The 23,248-nt window shown below is 43.5% G+C and overlaps 1 protein-coding gene and 1 pseudogene across 1 annotated transcript; one reads left to right on the top strand and one right to left on the bottom strand.

Annotated features, from left to right (window-relative positions):
• The first annotated feature begins 1,657 nt into the window (after window positions 1-1,657).
• Window positions 1,658-4,134, top strand: LOC120718398 (tripartite motif-containing protein 16-like). The gene has a single exon (XM_040006946.1). It carries the CDS (start codon window positions 2,049-2,051, stop codon window positions 3,720-3,722), a length of 1,674 nt encoding a protein of 557 aa, XP_039862880.1. The 5' UTR covers window positions 1,658-2,048; the 3' UTR covers window positions 3,723-4,134.
• A 2,482-nt stretch (window positions 4,135-6,616) lies between these two features.
• LOC120718407 lies at window positions 6,617-8,180 on the bottom strand (annotated as a pseudogene).
• Between the last annotated feature and the right edge of the window lie 15,068 nt (window positions 8,181-23,248).

Raw genomic sequence — 23,248 nt, 5'->3', positions numbered from 1 at the left:
CCCCACCCCACAGCCGGACGTTCTGACTTCTAAATCGCCGGCTGTGGTGAGTGAGGACTCTTTTTCTGTGTTGGACTGTGGAACTGTTTTTTCTGGGGCTATGTTTTATGTGGCAGATAGCAATGTCAACAGCTTATTAGCTGATCAGCAGCAGCCACCTTCAGCTCAGTTAGCTGATCAGCAGCAGCCACTCTCGGCTCAGTTAGTTGCCCAGCAGCCACTCTCGGCTCAGTTAACTGCCCAGCAGCCACCTTCAGCTCTGTCACCAGTGCCTCCACTGTCACTTTCAGTGCAATCTCCAGTGCCTCCACTGTCACCTTCAGTTCAGTCTCCAGTGTCAGCTGCTCACTCGCTCTCCGCTTAGTCTCCAGCGCCACCTTCAGTTCAGTCTCCAGCGCCTCCAGTGTCACCTGTAGCTCAGGCCCCAGCGCCTCCAGTGTCACCTGTAGTTCAGGCCCCTGCGCCTCCAGTGTCACCTGTAGTTCAGGCCCCTGCGCCTCCAGGGTCACCTGTAGTTCAGGCCCCTGCGCCTCCAGTGTCACCTGTAGTTCAGGCCCCTGTGTCACCGTTACTCGTAGTTCAGGCTCCAGTATTACCAGGTTCACTCGTTCACTCCATGCAGGGAGAAAGTCTTATTCCTACTCAGGGTGCGTTTCATGGTTTAGCCGCCATTGGCACAGTTTGCCACTCCAGGGCTTCCCCAGAGGCTAGGTCTCAGTCCCCAGCTTATTCTGGACCTCTGAAATTTAAGCAGCCCCCTGAGAACAGCACCATGTCAGCGTTGCCTGGGCAGAGCCAGTGCTCAGTGCATTGCCAGTTGCCCTTTTGTCAGCTAGTGGACTCCATGCATGCTGGCTTTGTGATGGCTTCTGCTGGAGGGTCCGAGGGACCGCTCCGGCCTTTGTCTCCTGTCATCGCTGGAGGGTCCGAGGGATCCATCCAGCCTGCTGCGCCTCCACCTGCGGCTTCCACGCTACCGCTTGCAGCGCCGCCGCCTGCAGCGCCGCCACCTGCAGCGCCCCCGCCTGCAGCGCCCCCGTCTCCGGCTTCCACGCCGCCGCCTGCAGCGCCACTGTCTCCGGCTTCTACGCCGCCGCCTGCAGCGCCAGCGTCTCCGGCTTCCACGCCGTCGCCTGCAGCGCCGTCATCCTCGTCTGGCCCAGCCTCCAAGTCTTCAGTCTCGTCTGGCCCAGCCTCCGAGTCTTCATCCTTGTCTGGCCCAGCTTAAGACTCATCATCCTCGCCAGCCGCAGCCTCCGAGTCTTCAGTCTCGTCTGGCCCAGCCTCCGAGTCTTCAGTCCCGTCTGGTCCAGCCTCAGTGTCTTCAGTCCCGTCTGGTCCAGCCTCAGTGTCTTCAGTCCCGTCTGGTCCAGCCTCCGAGCCTTCACCCTCGCCTGGTCCAGCTTCTGCCTCTGCGTTTGGAAACAATGACATTTTGTGGAGCTGAATCTGTTTGAAAACTCTTTAATATGTTTACTGCCTCATACACCAACTACTACACCTGCTGCACCCTCTCACCTTTGATAGTGTCTAATGGAGAGAAACAATTGAAATGAGCATAAACTTAAATGCTACATAAGCATCATGTCAGTGGCTGCCTTATCTGTATGTTTAGGATCATTATCCTCCTGCATTGAAAAAAAACTGAAGGACTGTATGATAATTTCAGTGAGAACTCTGACATTTCTAAACTGAAGTTTATTTATATAGAAGAAAGTGTTAACAAGCTTAAAAGTTGATGTGAGCAGTAAATAAAAAGGGTTAAACACACAGTGTCGCTCTCAAACTGCTCCTCTTCCTGGAGTGAAGCACAGCCTGATAACCCTCCCTCTTCTTCCTGCTCTTAAACACAGCACCTCCTCTCTGTCCACGTGTTTCCTCGTTCCCTCCCCTTCAGTTCTGAACTTGGGTGTAACCAACATGTGGTGATGTGTAAGAGCTGACAGGGTCCATTCACTGCAGAAACACATGATGTTGAGGTCAGAGCTTAGACTAGTTTCAGTTATAAGGAAGTGAAACTCACACAGTCACTGACACTGAGAGGAGAAATGGCACAGAAAGGAGTTCAGCTGGACCGAGAAACCTTCTCTTGTTCCATCTGTTTGGATCTACTGAAGGATCCGGTGACTACAACCTGTGGTCACAGCTACTGCATGAACTGTATTAAAACCCACTTTGATGAAGAGGACAGGAAGGGAATCCACAGCTGCCCTCAGTGCAGGAAGACTTTCATACCGAGGCCTGTCCTGGAGAAAAACACCATGTTAGCAGCTTTAGTGGAGCAGCTGAAGAAGACTGGACTCCAAGCTGCTCCAGCTGATCACTGCTATGCTGGACCTGAAGATGTGGCCTGTGATTTCTGCACTGGGAGGAAGCTGAAAGCTATCAAGTCCTGTTTGGTCTGTCTGGCCTCTTACTGTGAGAAACACCTCCAACCTCACTATGATGTAGCGCCATTAAAGAAACACAAGCTGGTGGCTCCCTCCAAGAAGCTCCAGGAGAACATCTGCTCTCGTCATGATGAGGTGATGAAGATTTTCTGCCGTACTGATCAGCAGAGTATCTGTTATCTCTGCCTGATGGATGAACATAAAGGCCACGAAACAGTCCCAGTTGCAGCAGAAAGGACTGAGAAGCAGAAGGAGCTCGAGGTGAGACGACTAAACATCCAGCAGAGAATCCAGGAGCGAGAGAAAGATGTGAAGCTGCTTCAACAGGAGGTGGAGGCCATCAATGGCTCTGCTGATAAAGCAGTGGAGGACAGTGAGAAGATGTTCACTGAGCTGATCCGTCTCATCCAGAAAAGAAGCTCTGATGTGAAGCAGCAGGTCAGATCCCAGCAGGAAACTGAAGTGAGTCGAGTCAAAGAGCTTCAGGAGAAGCTGGAGCAGGAGATCGCTGAGCTGAAGAGGAAAGACGGCGAGCTGGAGCAGCTCTCACACACAGAGGATCACAACCAGTTTCTACACAACTACCCCTCACTGTCAGCACTCAGTGAGTCTACACACTCATCCAGCATCAAATTCCGTCCTCTGAGGTACTTTGAGGATGTGGCAGCAGCTGTGTCAGAGACCAGAGATAAACTACAGGACATTCTGAGAGAGGAATGGACAAACATCTCACTGACAGTCACTGAAGTGGATGTTTTACTGTCACCAACAGAGCCAAAGACCAGAGCTGAATTCTTAAAATGTTCATATGAAATCACACTGGATCCAAACACAGCAAACACACATCTGTTATTATCTGATGGGAACAGAAAAGTAACATTTATGATGTTCAAACAGTCTTATTCTGATCATCCAGACAGATTCACTGAATGTTATCAGGTCCTGAGTAGAGAGAGTCTGACTGGACGTTGTTACTGGGAGGTGGAGTGGAGAGGTGGAGCAGTTCGTGTAGCAGTCTCATACAAGAATATCAGCAGAACAGGGTTGGGCAATGAATGTTTATTTGGAAACAATGACAGATCTTGGGCATTATATTGTGACACAAACAGATATATATTTGTGCACAACGATGTCCAAACTGTCCTCTCAGGTCCTCGGTCCTCCAGAGTAGGAGTGTACCTGGATCACAGAGCAGGTATTCTGTCTTTCTACAGCGTCTCTGAAACCACGACTCTCCTCCACAGAGTCCAGACCACATTCACTCAGCCGCTCTATGCTGGACTTTGGACTTGGAAAGATGGAGCCACTGCAGAGTTGATTAAATTCAAATAGACAGAGAAGTCAGGTTCATGTTGATCCCTGACCATTATATGTACTTGTGTCGTTTTTAAATGATGCTTTACATTTTAGAAGCTGAAAAGTTCAGTGGTCCATTGATGTATGAAAATAATATTGCACTGATTCAAACTGTACTTACATTTATATACCTTACATCAATATAAATCTGATTTGTTCTTATGGCTGATTATCATGTGAGTTTAAATGATACTACTCTTCATATTCAGCATGTTTGAAATCTGTCATCAATCTGGTTAGCGGTTTTATTCTGTAGTTGCTGTAGTGGGTTGTCAAATGCAAAAATATATTGGAGCTGCAGTGATTCATCAGTTAGTCAATGATTAGAGAATTTATTGTTTTATAATTATTTTAATCACATTTAAAGTTGGTTCCAGTTTCTGAAATGTGAAACCTGATCTTATATGACTGTAAACTTAATGTCTTTGAGTTTTGAACTTTTACAATTTAATAAAACTTTGAATCCTTGAGGTTTTTGATATTATATTATTGTATCTAGAGTGACCACACTTAATGTCATTTTTCATATGAAAAGTTTGATCACACTCGATCATTTATATTATTATTATTATTTAAATCCATTCACTCACTTCTGCTCATCCTTTTCAGAGTCACTGCAGCCTATTCCAGCTTTCTTGGGGAGAGAGGCAGGGTACACCTTGGACAGTCTGTCGCAGGGCTAACACATAGACAACCATTCGCACTCCCATTCACTCCCTGTCCTCCTCTCTCCCCACCTTCACCCAGTACGCCACCTGCCTCACCAGAGACAATAAAACATTGGACTTATTGTATGCTAACACCAAGGAGGCATACAGCTCGTCATCTCTTCCTCCCCTGAGGGGCTCAGATCACAACCTTGTTCATCTCCAGCCTGTGTATAAACCTCTAGTACACAGAGAACCAGTTGTGAAACGCACAGTAAGGAAATGGTCGGCAGAGACTGAAGAGGCCCCGAGGGACTGTTTCCTTTCCACTGTGTGGGACAACCTACCAAATTTCCCCTTGTGTTACAATTAAAGTATTATTCTATTCTATTCTATTCTATTCTAACCTCTGCAGCCTTTTGGAGGATGACCTCAACAGCATCACAGACTGCATTATGAATTACATGAACTTCTGTGTGGACAACACTGTACCCATCATAAAGGAATGATGTTTTTCTAACAACAAGCCATGGATAAATCCTGAAATAAAGGCTCTCTCATCAAGGAGAAGAAGAGAGTCTTTAAATCTGAAGACAAACAGGAGCTAAGAGTTGTCCAGAAGAAGCTGAAATGGAAGATAAGGCAAGGGAAGGAAAACTACAGGAGGAAGATTGAAGAGCAGCTGTAACAGGACAACATCAGAGGGGTTTGGAACAGCCTGAAGACAATCTCAGGACAAATACCAACCACCCAGGCTTCAGGAGACTTGGGGTGGGTAAATTACTTACTTACTTAGATCCTCCCATGCCTTATGTTGACATATCGGACGGCAAACGAATGCCACCAGGCTTGATCTTGTGCCCGGGCTTCAGCTTCTTCCAACAATATATTTGATGTCTTTAGGTCTTGATGGAATGACCTTTGCCAGGTGTTACAGGGACATCCTCATGGTCTTTTAATGCCCAGAGGTTGCAAGCGCATCTCTGTTTTTGGAATCCGTCCGTCATCCATGCGGAGGATATGGCCGGCCAGTCGGAGTCTTTGGCCTGCAACGATATTGTGAAGTTTGACCGTGCCACTCCTTCGCAAGACCTCCTCGTTGGTGATGTGCTTGGTGTAGCGGATCTACAGAATCCAGCGAAGGCATCACTGCTGAAAGACGTCGAGCTTGGTGTTGATGCAGGCCGACACCTTCCAAGTCTCGTTGGCATAAATGGCGGTTGGGATCAAGACCGAATTAAGCAAGTGGAGTTTGATCTTGAGGGAGATGGTCGGGGAGGACCAGATCTTGTTCATCCTCCGAAATACCGCAGCCACCTTTCCAGTGCGGCATTTGACATCCACCTCCACATCGCTGTTATGGGAAATCACGCTACCGAGGTAGGGGAATTTCTTCACTTCTTCTAGCTGCTGTGTCCTGATGTAGATCCCCCGTCATGGGTCCTTGGAACTGACGTGCATGATCTGCGACTTTTCAGAGCTCCTCAGGCCAATCTTGCTGGCTTCTTGTCTTAGATCGGTCGTTCCTTGCTGTAGCTTCAGCTCATCTTCCTCGAGTAGGGCGATATCGTCAGCGAAATCGAGGTCGCCAAGACGGTCTTGATCAGACCAATGAATGCCAGCTCCTATACGGGCACCAGCTCGCGGCATGACGTAGTCGAGGGCAACGAGAAAAAGCTGTGGTGACAGGATGCAGCCCTGCCTAATGCCGGTGGTGTTCTTGAAGAAGTCGGTGTGGCCATTTCCGGTCTTAACGCAAAAGCACGATCACAAGTACAGGTCCTTGAAGATGTTGAGGAAGATGGTAGGGACACCGTACAAGCGCAGGATCTGCCAAAGAGAATCGCGGTGGATGCTATCGAAGGCCTTCTTGAATCGACGGAATTGATGGTGAGTTGTTGCCGATACTTGATGCACTGTTTGATGATGTTACTTAAGATGAAAATCTGTTTTGTGCACGATCGGCCGCTTTGGATCCCAGCTTGCTCCTCTCATAGACGTTGGTCGAAGGCACTCCTCGGTCGTCGAACGAGGACAATACAGAATGGCTTGCCAGGCACAGAGAGAAGGGTGATGCCTCTCCAATTGGTACACTCTGAGGTCTTGCCCTTCTTTGGTAGCTTGACTATGGCGCCCTTTCGCCAGTCCTCCAGCACTGTGCCACTTTGCCAGCACTTGTTGAACAGGGTCGTCAGTTCTTCCACCATGGCTTGGCCGCCGTGTTTCAGGAGCTCTGCTGGTATTTCGTCTAAGCCAGTCGCTTTGTTGTTCTTAAGGCTCTTGATTGCGATCTTCACTTCCTCGATGATGATTCTGCCAGTATTGACCCCAAGCTCATCTTGGGCATCCTCCGCCTCAAAATTGTACGTCGTGGCGGGCTCTGGCTGGTTAAAGGTCTCTTGGAAGTGTTCGGCCCATCTTTTGTTTTGCTCTTCTTGAGTGATCAGGAGCATCCCATTTTTGTCCTTGACCGGGACGTTTGCATTAGTCCTCGATCCAGTAAACTCATTTACGATGCGGTATATGTCTTGGAGTCATTCCGATCTGCTGCTTCCTGAGTTTCGGCACCTTTTCGTTCTAGCCATTCTTTCTTGTCTTTCCAACAGCTTTTCTTCACTAGCTGATCTAACTGCGTATCGTTGGGTTCCCTCCCCTCTGGCTTGTTCGGTTTTTGGCCTGCTCTCTTTTTGAGCTTCACGATTTTTTCTCTCATCGATCAGTTTCCATGTTCTTCCTTGGATCCACTGTTCGCTTCTCTTTCCTCTGCGTCTTCTGATAGTGTTTTTGGTGGACTCCACGGTGGCGTCCCTGTGGCCAGTCCAGAGGTCTTTGACGTCTTCCATTTCTCCAAGGACGGCAAAACGATTTTGCAGTTCTAAAGTGAAGGCGTTGACAACGGTTGGGTCCTTGAACTTCTCAATTGCGAGTGGTTTCTTTGGTGCGGGCTGTCTTTGGTTCCAGAGTTTGAGTTTGACTTCCGCTCTGACTAGGTGGTGGTCAGATCCAACATCCACTCTTCGATAGGCCCTTGCGTCATGCAAAGCAGACCTCCATTTTTGGCTGATGCAGATAAAATCAATTTCATTGAATGTACGCCCATCCGGGGATCATCATGTCTTCTTGTGGATCTCTCGGTGCTGGAAGTATGTATTTCCAACGCACAGCCCATTTTGCTCGCAGAAGGATACTAATCGTTCGCTGTTATCGCTGAGATGCGTTGAAGATGCATGCGGTCCAACCACTGTCTCCAATCCCAATCGGTCACCACCCAGCTGGGCATTGAAGTCTTGCATCTTAAGGTCGTGATTCGGGATGTCATTAACGACGTCTTGCAGCTGATCATAGAAATTGTCCTTGAAAGCGTCTTTTGTATTGTCCGTTGGTGCATAGACTTGCACAATGGTCTTCTTGGCGTGTCCAAATCTAAAACGAGCTGTGATGATGCGGTCGTTAACAGGTTTCCAAACAACGAGTGCGCTCATGGCTTCTTTGCTCAATACGAACCCCACTCCATGTTCATGTCGATCTTCATGACACAAGTACAAGATTGTCTTGCCATCGCTGATAATTCGGCCACTCTCTATCCACCTCATTTCACTGATTCCAAGGATGTCTAGCCGATAATCGTCAAACTCCTTCAAAAGTTGAGCCAGCCGTCCGCTCTGATATAACGTGCGAACGTTCCATGTCCCAATTCTTGTGATGGTTTTGGCAGAGAATAATGCTTCCATCGGGCGCTGGATGCCATTTTTGGTTTCTTCCAGCACCGTCATCCCGTTTGAAGTAGAATTCCCGCCACGTTGCCAAAAAACTTCTGCTTTCGTTTGTCATTTCTGTAGCGGTAGGGTTTTTTTTTACAGGGACGGGTTGCTAGCCTGACGCCCAACCCTCCTCCTTTCTCATCCAGGCTTGGGACCGTTCATGGCGGAGTTGGGGTGGGCGAATGACCTAAATAAATATTTTAACAGGTTTGATCAAACACCCACCCCTCCCCCAGCATTGTCCCCTCTGCTGCAATCTCCCTCATCTTCAGGGAGTGCCTGTCTTTCATCTCAGGACTTCACACCTCTCAGCTCCCAGCCATCACACCCACCCACGGTTTCTGTGGACTCCAACTTACACTCCCCTCCCCCCAAATCCACTCTTTCTATCTCAGCACTTCGAGTGAGGAGCGAGCTTTGCCAGATCAAGGTGCGGAAGGCTGCAAGTCCAGATGGCATCAGCTCCAGGCTCCTGAGGTGCTGCGCAGATGAACTGTGTGGTATCCTAGGATATCTGTTCAACCTGAGCCTGTCACTGGGGAAAGTACCACATCGTGGTACCGATACCAAAGGCCTCCCATCCCAAGGACCTCAGCAGCTACAGGCTGGTAGCCCTGACATCACATCTGATGAAGACCCTCGAGAGATTGGTTCTAAACCATCTGCGCCCCCTGGTGAGGTCTTCATTGGATCTGCTGCAGTTTGCTTACCAGCCTGGCATCGGGGTGGAGGACGCCATCATCTACCTCCTGCACTGAGCTCTGACTCAGCTGGAGAAGCCTGGAAGCACTGTGAGGATCATGTTCTTGGATTTCTCCTGTGCTTTCAACACCATCCAGGCACGACCTCTGAGGGACAAGCTGGAGCTATCAGGAGGGTCACCACATGTCCCAGTGGATACTGGACTGCCTCACAGGACGCCCACAGTATGTGAGGACACAGGGCTGTGTCTCTGATACGCTGATCTGCAGTACGGGGGGCCCACAGGGAACTGTACTGGCACCGTTCCTCTTCCCCCTCTACATTGCAGACTTCTCCATCAACTCCCCACAATGCCACCCACAGAAGTTCTCTGACGACTCTGCCATAGTCGGCCTCATCACAGGTGAGGATGACTCAGAGTACAGACAGTGGACTCTGGACTTTTTGGACTGGTGCCATGCAGTTGGTTGTGGACTTCCGCAGACACAGATCCACCACACTAACACCGGTGAACATCCAGGGAGTGGAAATTCAGACAGTAGACTCTTATAGGTATCTGGGTGTTCACCTGAATATTAAACTGGACTGGAGCCACAACACTGATGCTCTTTACAGGAAGGGATCAGAGAAGACTCTACCTGCTGAGCCGGCTGAGGTTATTTTGAGTCCAGGGAGCACTTCTAAAGACTTCCTCCCTTCCTCCCTGCAGCTATCAGACTGTACAATCAAAACTGCTCCCAACAAATATAGATGTTTACATCATGATGTAAATATGTAAAAATTATGTTTCTGTTCTGTATCCTGTTCTGTTTGTATATGTGTGTTTATGTTGCTGATACAATCAAATTTCCCCTTGTGGGATAATTAAAGGATTATTCTATTCGATTATTCTATTCTATTCAAACCTATGGGCAATTTAGTGTTTCCAATTAACCCATTAGAGCCGGTCGGAGCGGGCACGCTCTGTTTTGCGTAACTATTTTTAAATCCTGGTAGCTCTGCACGTAAGCTAGGGCAATAATTTTTTTGCATATGAAACCGGAGGAGTTGTACTTACATCTTATGCCATCAGCTTGTCCTAAGTCACAGTTTCCTTCCACATATAGCTTTGCAAAAACTGCATAAAAAGCACTTGCAGCAACAAAAACATAATATTCCAGAAACACGCTTTGCCGATCCGATCAGCTGTTCATAACACTTCCTACGTTGGAATAGACATCAGCGCGAACTTTTGCATGTCCACCATTACCTGCCCGAAACCGGAAGTGACGTCATTTTCGCGGAAATGTAGTTTTTTTTTACCATCAGGGCCTCAGGGCCTATACTGGTCTTTTTAAAAGTTATCTTTGACTTTATGACTTTCTGTGTCTTTTCTGGGATGCTTAGGACTCATATTGCACTGCTGGAAATAGTTTATTTTGATGCATATGCTGCTTTTTTGCAAATTATATATATATAATATATAATTATATAATATATATAATATAATATATAATATAAGTATAATATTTATTTTCGTTTTTCCAGCAGTATATAAAAATTGGTGTATTTCAAAAATAAAACTATGAAGACACTCAAAATAAATTTCCTGTGGTAGGAAACTATTTTGTGCAACTTTTTTGTATTTACAGTTTTGAGGGATAAGCCTCTTAAATTTCTCTAACTAGAAATATATGTTAAAAAATCAAAAACGATTTTCAATTTTTTTGTAGTTTATTGCACTTTTTTTGCAATTTATGTAATTACTATGCACTTAATGAATACATATTATTAAAATCTGGGCTATAATTGTTGTATTGATGTATAGCAACTTGAAATGCTCCCAAAAATGGCACTACAGCATGTAAAAATATAATATAAGCTCTGGCGGACTTGGTTCTATGGTAGGTCTTAAAGGGTTAACCTAACCCTGTGTCTGGCAGGCAGAGCGTCTCCACAAATCTGATGCGTCTGATTTGAAGAAAATGAGCTGAGGGAGACACCCGGTGGACAAACACAGACATGACAAGAAGAAAAACTAAAGTGCAGAGGGGAAATTCTTGTTGGAATGAATTTGCATGCGTCAGAAAAACACACAGCACACACTCTAACAGTCCTTTATTTTTACTGAAGGAGACACGTGAAGAAACCCAATCACACAACAATGAAGTGAACACATTTATAGCCAGTGTTCAAGATGATGGATAGAAATGAAAATCATGGAGCATTTATGCATTTATAGGTCTGTGTCTTACAGCAGAAGCAGCATTTCCATGAACTCACTGGCCTTTTCTACTGAACACTCTCTTCTTCATCACCTCATTTGCATCTTGTGACTGCTGCTGGATGTTCTGGATTTCACACTTCTGAACCTCCGTCCTGAGGGCAGAGGTTCAGAAGTGAACAGTCCGTGTTGGTGGTGTGTGGGGTCTTTGAGGATGGAGGCAGCTCTCCTCTGGACTCTGCGATGGTAGATGTTCTGCAGAGAGGGCAGCAGGGTCCTGGTTATCTTCTCCGCAGTTGTTATCACTCTCTGCAGGTGTTTGCCATCCCGAGCAGTAGTGCTGCCATACCATGCAGTGATGCAGCTGGTCAGTATGCTCTCCTCAATGCAGCTGTAGAACCTCCTGAGGATCTTGGCTGACATACCAAATTTCCTCATCCTCCTCGGGAAATACAGCCTTCTGCCCAGCTGTGTGGTGTTCAGTGTCCAGGTGGGGTCCTCAGAGATGTAGACGCTCAGGTATCTGGGTGATCTGAGGGTTCTGGAAGGTCCAGGAGGTCTGGAGGGTCTCGAAATGAGTGTAGAATCGATTGAGGTCATCTAGCAGACTGCCTGCAGAGCTGATGGTGCTGATGGCGGACCTGTACTCTGTGATGTGCTGTAAGCCTTGTCACATCCACCTGGGGTCAGCAGAAGAGTAGAAGCCATCCAGCTTCTCTCTGTACTGCCTCTTAGCCGCTGTAATAGCTTTCCTCAGTCCATACTTCGCAGCTTTGTACTCTGTTATTGCCTGATCTAAATGCAAGAGACCGAGTATGCAGCATGTGTCGTACCTGACTGTTGCTCCAGGGCTTCTGGTTGGGGAACTTTCTGACATGTGTGGTGGGCACAATATTTTCAACACAGGTGCTGATGTAATGATTCATATTCACTGAAATTTCATTCATGACACAGAAACTGTTCAGTTATTCCTTATTTATCTATTTATTAGGAACTTCTGTTGATTTTATATGTAAAGGATTTTTCATTGAACGTCACCGCACGCACTCTGTTTATTTGCACACTTCTTACAATTTCTTTCTTAAATCATTATTTGCACATTCTTTTTCTTTTACTGCAAATTTAAAATCTGTAAATTTGGTCAATTCTTTATTGTTGTTTAATGGTCGGGCATTGCACAGCACTAAGCATTTCACCACATGTGTGTGGTTGTGTGTGGGACAAACAAAATTTTGAATTTGAATTCTGTGAGTTTCTCTTGGTTGTATATATTTCTCCTGTTTGTTATTTATTCGTGTTGTCGTCATATTAATATTTTATTCCTGCACAGCTTGTGTGGAGCACTCATAATTTTGTTGTACATGTACAATGATAATAAAGGGCTATTCTATTCTATTCTATTCTGTTTTGAATAGTATAATGGCTGAACTAACTGAACCTGAAGCACAAAAACATTAGGTCGGTTCTGCAACAATAATGAGGTGTGCTAACTAGGGGTAGGGGTAAAAATCGATACAGCATAGCATCACAATATTTTGTTTGGTAATAATGTATCGATACAGGGACAGCCGACATTGATATTTCATTATAAAAAATTCCAATGCAACAAATGGTACGGCTGAGCTTTTTCTCTAGTGAGGTCAGCAGAGGTTAGGTCACCATGTGGGAAAGTTGATCAAATAAAGATGGAGGCACAGAAAGAAATCAGGAAAGCACCATCTGTGTTTAAATCAAACATCTGGACACATTTTGGATTTTTTTAACAAGGATGGGACAAATGAGATGGATATGACACACGGGATTTGCAAGGTGTCTCGTATCAAAAAAAAAGTATTCTGGTAATACTACGAACTAGAGATGGACCGATCCGATATTACGTATCGGTATCGGTCCGATACTGACCTAAATTACTGGATCGGATATCGGAGAAAAATAAAAAATGTAATCCGATCCATTAAATATCACGAAAGCACCTCACAAAACTTGCAACACGCCGTAACTCGCCTCAGAACGTTAGCATGTCGGAGCAGTATGCATCACGTGATAGAGCGGCTGTGGCATGCGAGACCTGTCGGTGGTCTGGATAGCATGTGGAGCTTCGCTAGCAACCCGGCATTTCATCTCCGACAAAGTTATCCCGAGAGAAGTAAAGCAAGTGTGTAAGTCCATCTCTGAATGTTTGTAAAGCATTCCTGCGTTAAGCTTAACAAACGACTGCCTCTTCTTACTGCTACTTCAATCGTGAAACTGCTTAACGATCAGCTGATCGGCTTTTCTGTCGCGAGTCCGTGTCTCTAGTTTGCTTTTGGCCCACTTTGCACCAGAAAGAGGAAACCAGCGGCTGAACAACAGCAGCACGTTTAAGCTTGATAAGCTGTTGTTAGAATGTATTTAATATTACTTTCTACTCGAGGATCTTTTTCTAAGTAGCTGACGCTGGTAACTGTGCAGGGGCGGATCTAGCAAAGTTTAGCCAGGGGGGCCGATAGGGCATTAACAGGGAAAAAGGGGCACAAAGACATACTTTTCTTTCTTATTCTCATTTAAAATGTCTCGCTTTTAATAAATAATTATCTGACACCCAAAGTTTTAATTTGATGCAAAATGAATAGAAGTCCATTACTGTATATAGTAACTATTAAGTCTAATATATATATATATATATATATATATATATATATATATATTAGGGGTGCAACGATACACAAAATTCACGGTTCGGTTCGGTTCGATACTTTGGTGTCACGGTTCGATATTTTTTCGATACAAAAAAATGTTCATGCCTTTTTAATTTGTCATTTATTAAAATTATAAATATATATTTTAACTCAAAAGTACAGTTTTTAAATTTAACCCTAACCCTTGTGCGTGTTTTTTATTTTGACAGCGAATGCGCACCTGGGACCACTTATGTGCAGCCCTGGTTATTTAGCTCATCATATTGCAGCCACAGAAATTCTTTTGTCCATGAAACCATAAAGCTGCACTTTCTTTTTGCCTTATAGTCTGATTTGTCATAACTTCTCCGTTTTGTGGTAAGCTTTTCTTTGGCTGTCACTTCTTCACCCTGACCTGTCTTATTTGGCTCAGCAGAACTGAAATGCTTTTACACGCTCACTCACATAAGCTCAGCGATTCTCTGCGTGATCAACCTCTCACATGTTTAAGCTTGCTGCGGGAGATTTCACTTGTCATGTTTGCATAGTAAGCTAACGATTAATAAGACGATGTCAGAGGAATTGGTGCACAAATTATCATCACTCACAGATCAGTGCTGTCGCTCTCTACACACAGTTCGCACGATTGCAAAGTGAAAGCAAAAAAACAAGCGCAAATTCAAACGCGACTTCAGTATGTCACATATTGACAGTGGCTCACCGATGCCAATGACATAATTACCCAGCTACATTTCTGAAAGAATGCAAAAGCATTGACATATATTTTTCCTACAATAGCCCGACGGGCAGGGAAGAGATAGATTTTGGTAGCCCGACTGAAAAAATCGCTAGCTCTGGGACGTCGGGCTAGCGATATTGCAAGCCCTGTATCTGATTGAGGAATCACTCATCTTTGGAAAAGAGAGTTTATTACAGAGAAATGTCTCTTTCCAAAATAAAAGCTATACTATCCGCTTCTTCTGGGCTATATTCTCAGCAGCATAAGGAGAATCATGTGCTAACAGCTGTCTAAATGACTCGGCTAAAGTTAGTAGCATGCTTGTTGTTTTTGTCTTTGCACTAGGATGATGTCGGCGTAAATGTGCAGTCATATTCATTGTGTTCCCACTAGTGCTTTCAGGTTAATCTCGTTGAAATGACCTTAACGCCACAACACGGCAAATCTCCGTTAACGAGCTACCGCCGATCGCTCCGTGCATGGGCTAGACGGCAAACACTTTAACGAGCTAACTGCGCTAACACACTAGTTCACACCAATGTAATTGAGCATTGCATGGCACATCCAACATACTGTTTTACTTTAGTCCATGACTCGCTTACCTTCAGGGTCATACGTCACATGGAAACCAAAATAATTCCAAACGCCAGATCTGAATGAGGGTGGGGGAGGTGCCCTGCGCTCTTCCTTCTGACTATGCTGTCTGTGTTGAGCGCTCAGTGGATCTGCGCTCGACAGTGCAGCCTAGGCGGAGTAGTCGAACACAGATTCACTGAGCGCTCAACACAGACAGCATCGTCAGAAGGAAAATTGATAAAATAAATTACAAATGTTGTATTGTTCGATACATATGCGTACCGAACCGAAAGCACTGTATCGAACGGTTCAATATCGATACGAATATCGTTGCACCCCTAATATATATATATATATGTATATATATATATGTATATATATATATATATATATATATATACACCCTAGTAAGCTATAGTACTTTTTCCTTTGGGAAGGTACCATCTGTGCAGTCTGCAATTTTGTTGAAGAAAGATGTTGAATCTATTTAATATTTCTTGAAAAATAATTGATTTCTGTGCATTTTTTTTCACACTGCATCAAATTAAGGTTGATTACGTCGATTAAGCATCATAAGGTGGAGCGTGAGGGGTGGTTCCCTATTTTTTATTTATTTATTTTTGTTGTTGCTGGGAGTTGGAACCCTATTAGTTAGGTTGCTTAATATTTATGCTAAGTACTCTTTAAAATACCAGAATAGGGAGGATGGTGTAGGTTTAAGTTTATTAGATTGATCAGTATTGCTGAACTATGAAATATTTTTTTTTTGCATACAGGTATAACAGAATAGCTTTAGTGTAGTTGTTGTTTTAAACTTGAGTATGAACTTATACAAAATGCAGCAAGATATTTAAAAAACAGTTTTGTTGATTAAAAAACACTATATCGGATTCATATCGGTATCGGCAGATATCCAAATTTATGATATCGGTATCGGTATCGGACATAAAAAAGTGGTATCGTGCCATCTCTACTACGAACATGCGGGCCCATCTTACGCACCACCATCCAAAAATAACATTAACTGAGGACGGCAAAGCTTTCTCCCAATTCAGAGTGAGCTTAAAAAAAACACACACACAATCTATCATGTACTTCGTCTGCAAAGACCTACGTCTTTACAACATTGTGGAAAATGAGGGTTTTTCTTACATGCTCAAGATGCTGGAACCCAGGTATGTGATACCATCACGTTTTTTCACCGACACAGCCGTTATCCAATCTCTACATAGACGTGAAGCGTAAAGTTGAGGAAAGTTTGAGTGCAACACAAAAGGTTGCATTAACTTGCGATGCATGGACCTCACGGGCTGTGGATTCATATGTAAGTATAACAGCTCATTATCTCACAGTGGACTGGTGACTGCTGTACATCTCCAGACTCGAACATTACATGAAAGTCACACTGGAGCGAACATTGCCAACCTCCTGCAAAATGCAGCACAGGAATGGGAAACATCTGGTGGTTCTCACCAACAATGATTCTAATATGACAATCGCCACTCAGCTAGCAGGATACATGCATGTGAAACTTTTTCACCCATATGCTCAATCTGGCATCACAACGAGCCTTAAATGTGCCTGCAGTAGCCAGGGTTTTTGGGAGAGTGTGGAGCATAACTGACTTTTTCAATAGAAGCACACTGGCAAACCAAGCTCTGGAGCAAAAATAGAAAAGACCAACGTCTGCACAAGATGGAACAGTGCTTATGACATGCTCCAGCGTTTCCTTGAATAGCAACCTGCCATTTATGCAGCGCTGCTGTCTCCCGTTTTGAGAAAGCGTAGCACTGATATCTTTACACTAAATGAGAGAGATATTGGCAACGCTGAAGAAATTGTCTGGGTCTTGAAGTCAATGCAAGTCGTGACCACTGTGATGTCTGAGGAAAAGATTCCTACTCTGTCTCTCGTAGCACCGCTGCTAGCACAGCTGTTGCATGACACCCAGGACAACATTTGTGACATAGCGCTGGTCAGAAACATCAAGCAAAGTATCAGTCAAGATCTTAAGAAGAGATATGCCAGCACAGTCGAGAGGAACACCCTCTACACAGCATCAGTCCTCGATCCACGCTTTAAAACCCTGCCATTCTTGTCACCATTCTTTGTCATTTTGGTAATGTTCTATTTAACAATTAAATACATTAATTATAATTTATTAAAGAAAAACAACATATTACTGCATAATAAAAGATCTAACATATTTATTTTCTCCCTCTCTCTGTATGTGTGTGGGTTTTCTACAGGAAGAAAAGAAGCAGCAGTCCATCTCTGAGCCAGAAGCCCCTGAACATCATGAGGAACCTGACGGCATTGAAGAGAATCCCAGACCACCTCTCATACCAGCTAAGATGAGGAAGTCCTGTGGGCTAACAGACTTCCTTGGTCAGACTTGTGGTGATTTTGGAGCCCCACCAAAATCATTATCTGCCACAACTGAGGAGGTGAAAAGATACCAGGAGGTCACGCCACTGGCACTCACAGAAGACCCACTAAGCTGGTGGAAATCCCATGAGCAACTCTATCCTTTCCTGGCCACACTGGCAAAAAGATACCTTTGTTTCCCAAGTACTCCTATCTCAGCTGAACAAGTCTTCTCGACCGCTGGAGACATCGTCACAGCAAAACGGAGCACTCTGACCTTAGACCATGTTGATCAGCTCCTTTTTCTGAGCAAGAATGCTGATATTCCTTCACAGTCCAAATGTGTTTAACTGTTTTTAGGGAAGCAACAAACAGGACAGTTTACTTATTTTAATTTAAAACAGCATGTTTTATTTTATTTCAATGTAAAACCTTTTTTATTTAATGTAAAACAATATTTTGTTTTACATTATATTATATTCTTCAGGTGCTAAAGGGGCTGCACAGTGTTTACAAATGTCATTGTTAGCAATAGCTAAAATTGTACAGTTGTCCCCAGATGGTTGCATTCAGTTAAGTTGTACTAGACTGTAATACAAACATTTCAGTTTGTCGGCAATGAAACTGAAATGAGAGAAAGACTGAGTGTGAGACTTTGTTTTAAGATAAAATGAATATAAGTTTACCTTTATGAACACAGTCTGTTGTAGAAAAATGTGATAATCACAAAATATCGCATTGCAATACTCAGAATATCACAAAACATTAAAAAATTGCAATAATATGGTGAGTGAATATGTGAGTTAAGTCTTGTGATAATATCATATCTGGTGATTGGGGTGTCTGGTGATTCCCACTATTAGTGCTAACTCAGTATTTCAACTTTAGCTGATGAGTAAACTAAAAAAAAACAAATTACAACTAAAAGTTTTGCAATGAGACTTTTTTTTTTTTTACACTGTGTGTGAACTTCAGCTTTCAGCAGTTCGGCTCTTCGCAGGTGAATGGTTCAGACTATTTCAGTATTTTCCCAACTATTTTAACACTTCCAAGTAATCCAACTTAAATGTTCAGCTTTCAGCATTTCCTCTGCATTTTCTTAGGAAAATGTGTTCTCTGGTTTGTTTATTGTTTGTTTAACATCCTCTGGTTTTCCACCTCTATGTTGGATCCTGTCACAGCTGTCACAGGGTGAGAGCGTTCAGCTTTGCAGTTTCTACATTTTCATCACTTCAAATGGTGACACATTTGAAATGTTGACAAATGACTCAGTCTGTATCCTGGAGCCTGCGTGAATGAAAGAATGGACACCAGAGCATAACAGCCACAGCATGAACTCAGGAGGGGTCAAAGGTTATAAAACAGGATTGTCGGAGACAAAAGGAGACCATTTACACTCAACACCTGAGACCATCTTTGAGCAGAGATCCAGGTTACCATCTCCTTCCATAACATGTGACTCGAGGTCCAGAAATCACTATGACAACCAGCCGCTGATCTGAGCTTTTCAGCATCTGAACATACAGTGAAAATATTCGGATCATTTCCAGCTCTGTGTTTGAACTCTTTCAGTTTACTAGACCAACTGAATGATTCACTGCACAAAACAATGCTTCTTTTTCTTTTACTGGGCCTCTGCGCATTTTATATATTCACATCCATTCATTTGGTGAGAAATCTGATGACACCATACCAGTTTGTTTAGATGTGTGAAAACAGATGATCAACACTTTTCTCTTGGCTGCCAGATCTCATATACAGCACATAAATATGTTTCTCTCTCAGACTTGAATGAGCATGCCCAGCCATACGGAGGGAGTCTTTTGGGGGCTGCAGTGGGAGTCTGCCAGGCCAGGACTGTGTGGGACCGCCCCGAGTACAGCTCAGGACAATGTGGTAAAGAACAGAGTTTTTGCATGTGTTGTTCAGCACTGCAGACATTTATGAAACTGTGTAATAATCTGGGATGTTGTGGTATCTGCAGTTTCTTTTTCCTCTCCTTTACCTGGTTTCTCCAGCGCTCGTGCCTGGAGGCTCACCACCTCCCTACTCACTCCATTCTCTCTCTGTTACATGGCACCTCTGTATCCAGCATCCTTTAGCAGATCTACTAGGAGGCTGATCCCAACGTGATTAACGTAGGTGAAGCTTTGGGAATATCTGGAAGTTTATTTTTCCCCTTTCGGTGAAAACTGGACATTTCTTTAAAAAAAAAAGAGAACAAATGGGAAACCTTTTCTTAATGTTCCAAAGAAACTATCATAAAATAATTTGCTGTGTGTGATTAACCCAGATCCAGGAGACTGAATTCATTGGGTGAGATATTCTGTGTCAGACTGGTCTTGTTATGGTTGTTGTTTCTTATAAACAGAGGAGTCATACCAACACCATTTATATCAATAAGAATTTATTTACAAATTTATAACAAACAGTACAAGTGCATTATTCATTTACAGTACTATTCCTGCACCCTATGTTTCCACAGGACACACATTAATGAATTTCACGTGTAAAAATACAGCTTTTCACATTAACTAGTTAATACTTGCTTCAGTTGTTTGTCTCAAATTTAACTTGGCACTCACCCACGTTGTGTGGCTAATAGTCATTGCTTCAAGGTGCTGAACTTCACTGGCATTCAAAGGTCTCTGGCTGCTACAAAGCTAGTTTTCTCTTTCTTAAAGTGGGCATGCAACACATAAAAAGGCAAATTTACATTGTGGATCCCTGCTGTCAAAAACTGACAAAGACGAATTTAGGAAATAAGTGTTTAAAGCTATGAAATGGAAAGTCCAGCTGTTAGCTGTAATGTTCAGGTTTGTAAAGCACTTTATAAATGAGGACTGTGTGGAGGAGAGTCTGAGTGACTCAGACAACACTCTAGCTTTTCCTCGCCAAGCCAATAACATCAACAATGTACACAAAGACACATTTGTGCCCTTTCACAACTATTTATAGTGTGTAATCTTTATCAGCTGTAGTCAGTCTTTCCTGAGTAACGCGATCGTAAAATATAATTATGTAGTTACAGGGTGAGTCTGGCATATTTCTGACATAAAACACAATTACACGCATTAACTTTGAACCTTTGATACTAAAAGCTAACTCACCAGGATAATACATTCAACTGTCGAATACCCGTTGTTGTGTTGTCAGTAAAAGTAAAAAACTCCACACAACATCTCACTGGCACCACTGTCATTTGTACTCAGTCTTAAAACTGCAGATATGTTTACTCACTTTTCCTAAAATGAACCAAACATGTAGCAAAGTTTTCCTGCTACACGTGTCGGATCTGCCTGCTTTAAAGTAGAAACGGAAGAAGTGCAGAAGGAAAATGAAAGCACCTGTGGTGCTGAATAGCTTATTTTGTATTTAATTTACCACTTTACGACAATAATGATAATAATAATTATGATGATAGTTAAGCTTACTACCACCATGATAATTAAAACTCTAATCCAAAGTAATGCAACAATAATTTAACTGTCACTCTCCCACACCCATAGTGTGTTGGAGTGTGTTCATTTGTGACTGAGAACTTTAAAACTCACTGTGTTTCTGTACATCACTGTTGCATAGTGTCAGTGTGATAGACGGCTGTGGTTCTCATAAATCCCACACAGCTTTCCTGGACTGTCAGGATCTCCACACTGTCTTAAGTATTATTGTGCAGCAGATTTGCTGCTTGAATGACACACAGAACAAACAAAACATACTTGTCACAAATGCGTGCTCAATCATCCAGGTAAGGAAATCCTAAAAAGTTGATATTGTTTATCTGGTGGTAACGTTTTCAGAGACTGAAGAAGTTATTTGGATCAGTAACAAAAAGTTTCTCCCTTTAAAAACGCTACATTCATATGAACAGAATCAAGTTTTTGGGATACTTGTCACAAACTTCGACGTAGTCTTAATCTGTTAAACTAAAGAAAAGCACAGAGAGGCAGGAGAACTAAAACTCCCTGACTAAGAATCAAGCAGGTCCTTCCTGAGCTCTCCCACTGTGGACTTAAAATAAATTTCTCTGGCTGAGGAGGATCAGCAGCTGCTAGAAAAATAACAAACAAAAATTTGTTTTAACTTGAACCTGATGTTGGTTTCCATTTACACTAGTGGTGCAACGGATCAAAAATCTCACGGTTCGGATCGGATCACGGTTTTAAGTCATGGATCGGATCAATTTTCTGATCAGCAAAAAAAGAAAAAAGACAAAAATTTAACATTTACTTATTGAAGTATTTTTTGCCTGTTAAAAACATTCAACTCAAGTCTCATTCCACGCAATTATAAAAAAAATAAATTATGGTTCAATATAGGGCAGCTTTGTATCTACCACTCAATTCAATTCAATTTTATTTATAAAGCACCAAATCACAACAACAGTCGCCTCAAGGCGCTTTATATTGTAAGGTAGACCCTACAATAATACATACCGCTCATTATATCGCACTCCGCTGTGATATAATGAGCTGCCACGGTCACGTAGCTTTCCGTTGCCCTGGAGGTCCACCCATTTGTAGTAGTTAGGGCAACAGAAGATGCCTGGGACAGTTCAGCCATAACTTAAATCTTTTCCTGCTCATACATGCTTGGAACAATCTTGCCACTAAAGTGGATGCGAAGGGGATATCATAGCGTGGCTTAAGCACGTTCATCATAGTTTAAACCTCTTGTTTTGCACACCTCCTGTCTGCAGCTAAACACCCCAGTAGCTTTTGTAATAGCTTTAGCCCGGACGGATTGGGCAGCAAAGGGCTGCTTAAATACCGCAAACTCCTCTGCTCCGCTACTTGGACCACCTAGCGCTGGCCATAACTATCGCTTGACAGACCGACCACGCGCACCATACACATACTTTTTCTTTCTTTTTCGAAGCTTCGGATCACGTGCGTGCTGAACCGTGGAGTGGGATCGGTTCGGATTACGGATCAACCGTGATCCGTTGCACCACTAATTTACACTATATCATATTTCATTTTGAAAAATCAAATTCATAACAAAGAAAGCAGTTATCAGCTGCAAAACTCATTAATATTCAACTACACAAACTGCAGCACAGCTACAAAAAAGGGAAGTCTCCTAACTTTAGAGACACAGAGTGTAGAAAAACCCGCAGAGAAGCAGCAACACTCTGATCCTGCCTTGACTTGTTGCTTTTGATGCCTCTGGTTTTCTCTCAGGTTTAGTACTGACCTTTAGCCCTGCAGAGACACCAAATAAATCTCAGTCATTTACAAAAACAACAATAAAGAAATCAGAATAAGTTTTACAAAAAGATTTCCAGTTATCCATGAAAGCTGTTTCACTCAAAATTTTAAGAAAAAAGATACTGAATAAACTCACCAGTGACGCTGAGTTGACATTCCTGGAGGTTGTTTCCATAATCTGTCTCCACTTCACATCTGTACAGACCCGAGTCATCAGTCCTGAGTCTGGAAAGCTGCAGTCTGATTCGTCCTTCTCTGAGGGCGTCTTTGTCACTCTGGACTCGTCCTGAAAACTTTTCATCCTGAGATTCTGACACCTCAACACCTTCATGAACCTGATACAGGACTGAATCTTTATGAGCATTTATCAGGTAACAGATGATGAAAATGTAGATCCAGGATCCATCAGGTTTGGTGGTGAACGTCCACTCCAGTGTGATGTTGTGGTTCTCCTCTGCCTGATAGCAGGTCTGTGTCACATTGACTACAAATGATCCTGTTGAGGAGACAGAGAGGGAAAGAGAGGAGCAGACACACTGAGAACTGGAACAAATCTGTTGTTGAGCTTTATTTGGAGTTCATAAAGTGAAGCTGTAAACTAACCAGAGACACATGAGGTGAGGATGATGAGCAGCAGGAT

This window comes from Simochromis diagramma, unplaced genomic scaffold (assembly GCF_900408965.1).
Source record: "Simochromis diagramma unplaced genomic scaffold, fSimDia1.1 OVJJ01000141.1, whole genome shotgun sequence".
Classification (NCBI taxonomy): Eukaryota; Metazoa; Chordata; class Actinopteri; order Cichliformes; family Cichlidae; genus Simochromis; species Simochromis diagramma.
This window is presented reverse-complemented; position numbering and strand designations above follow the sequence as displayed.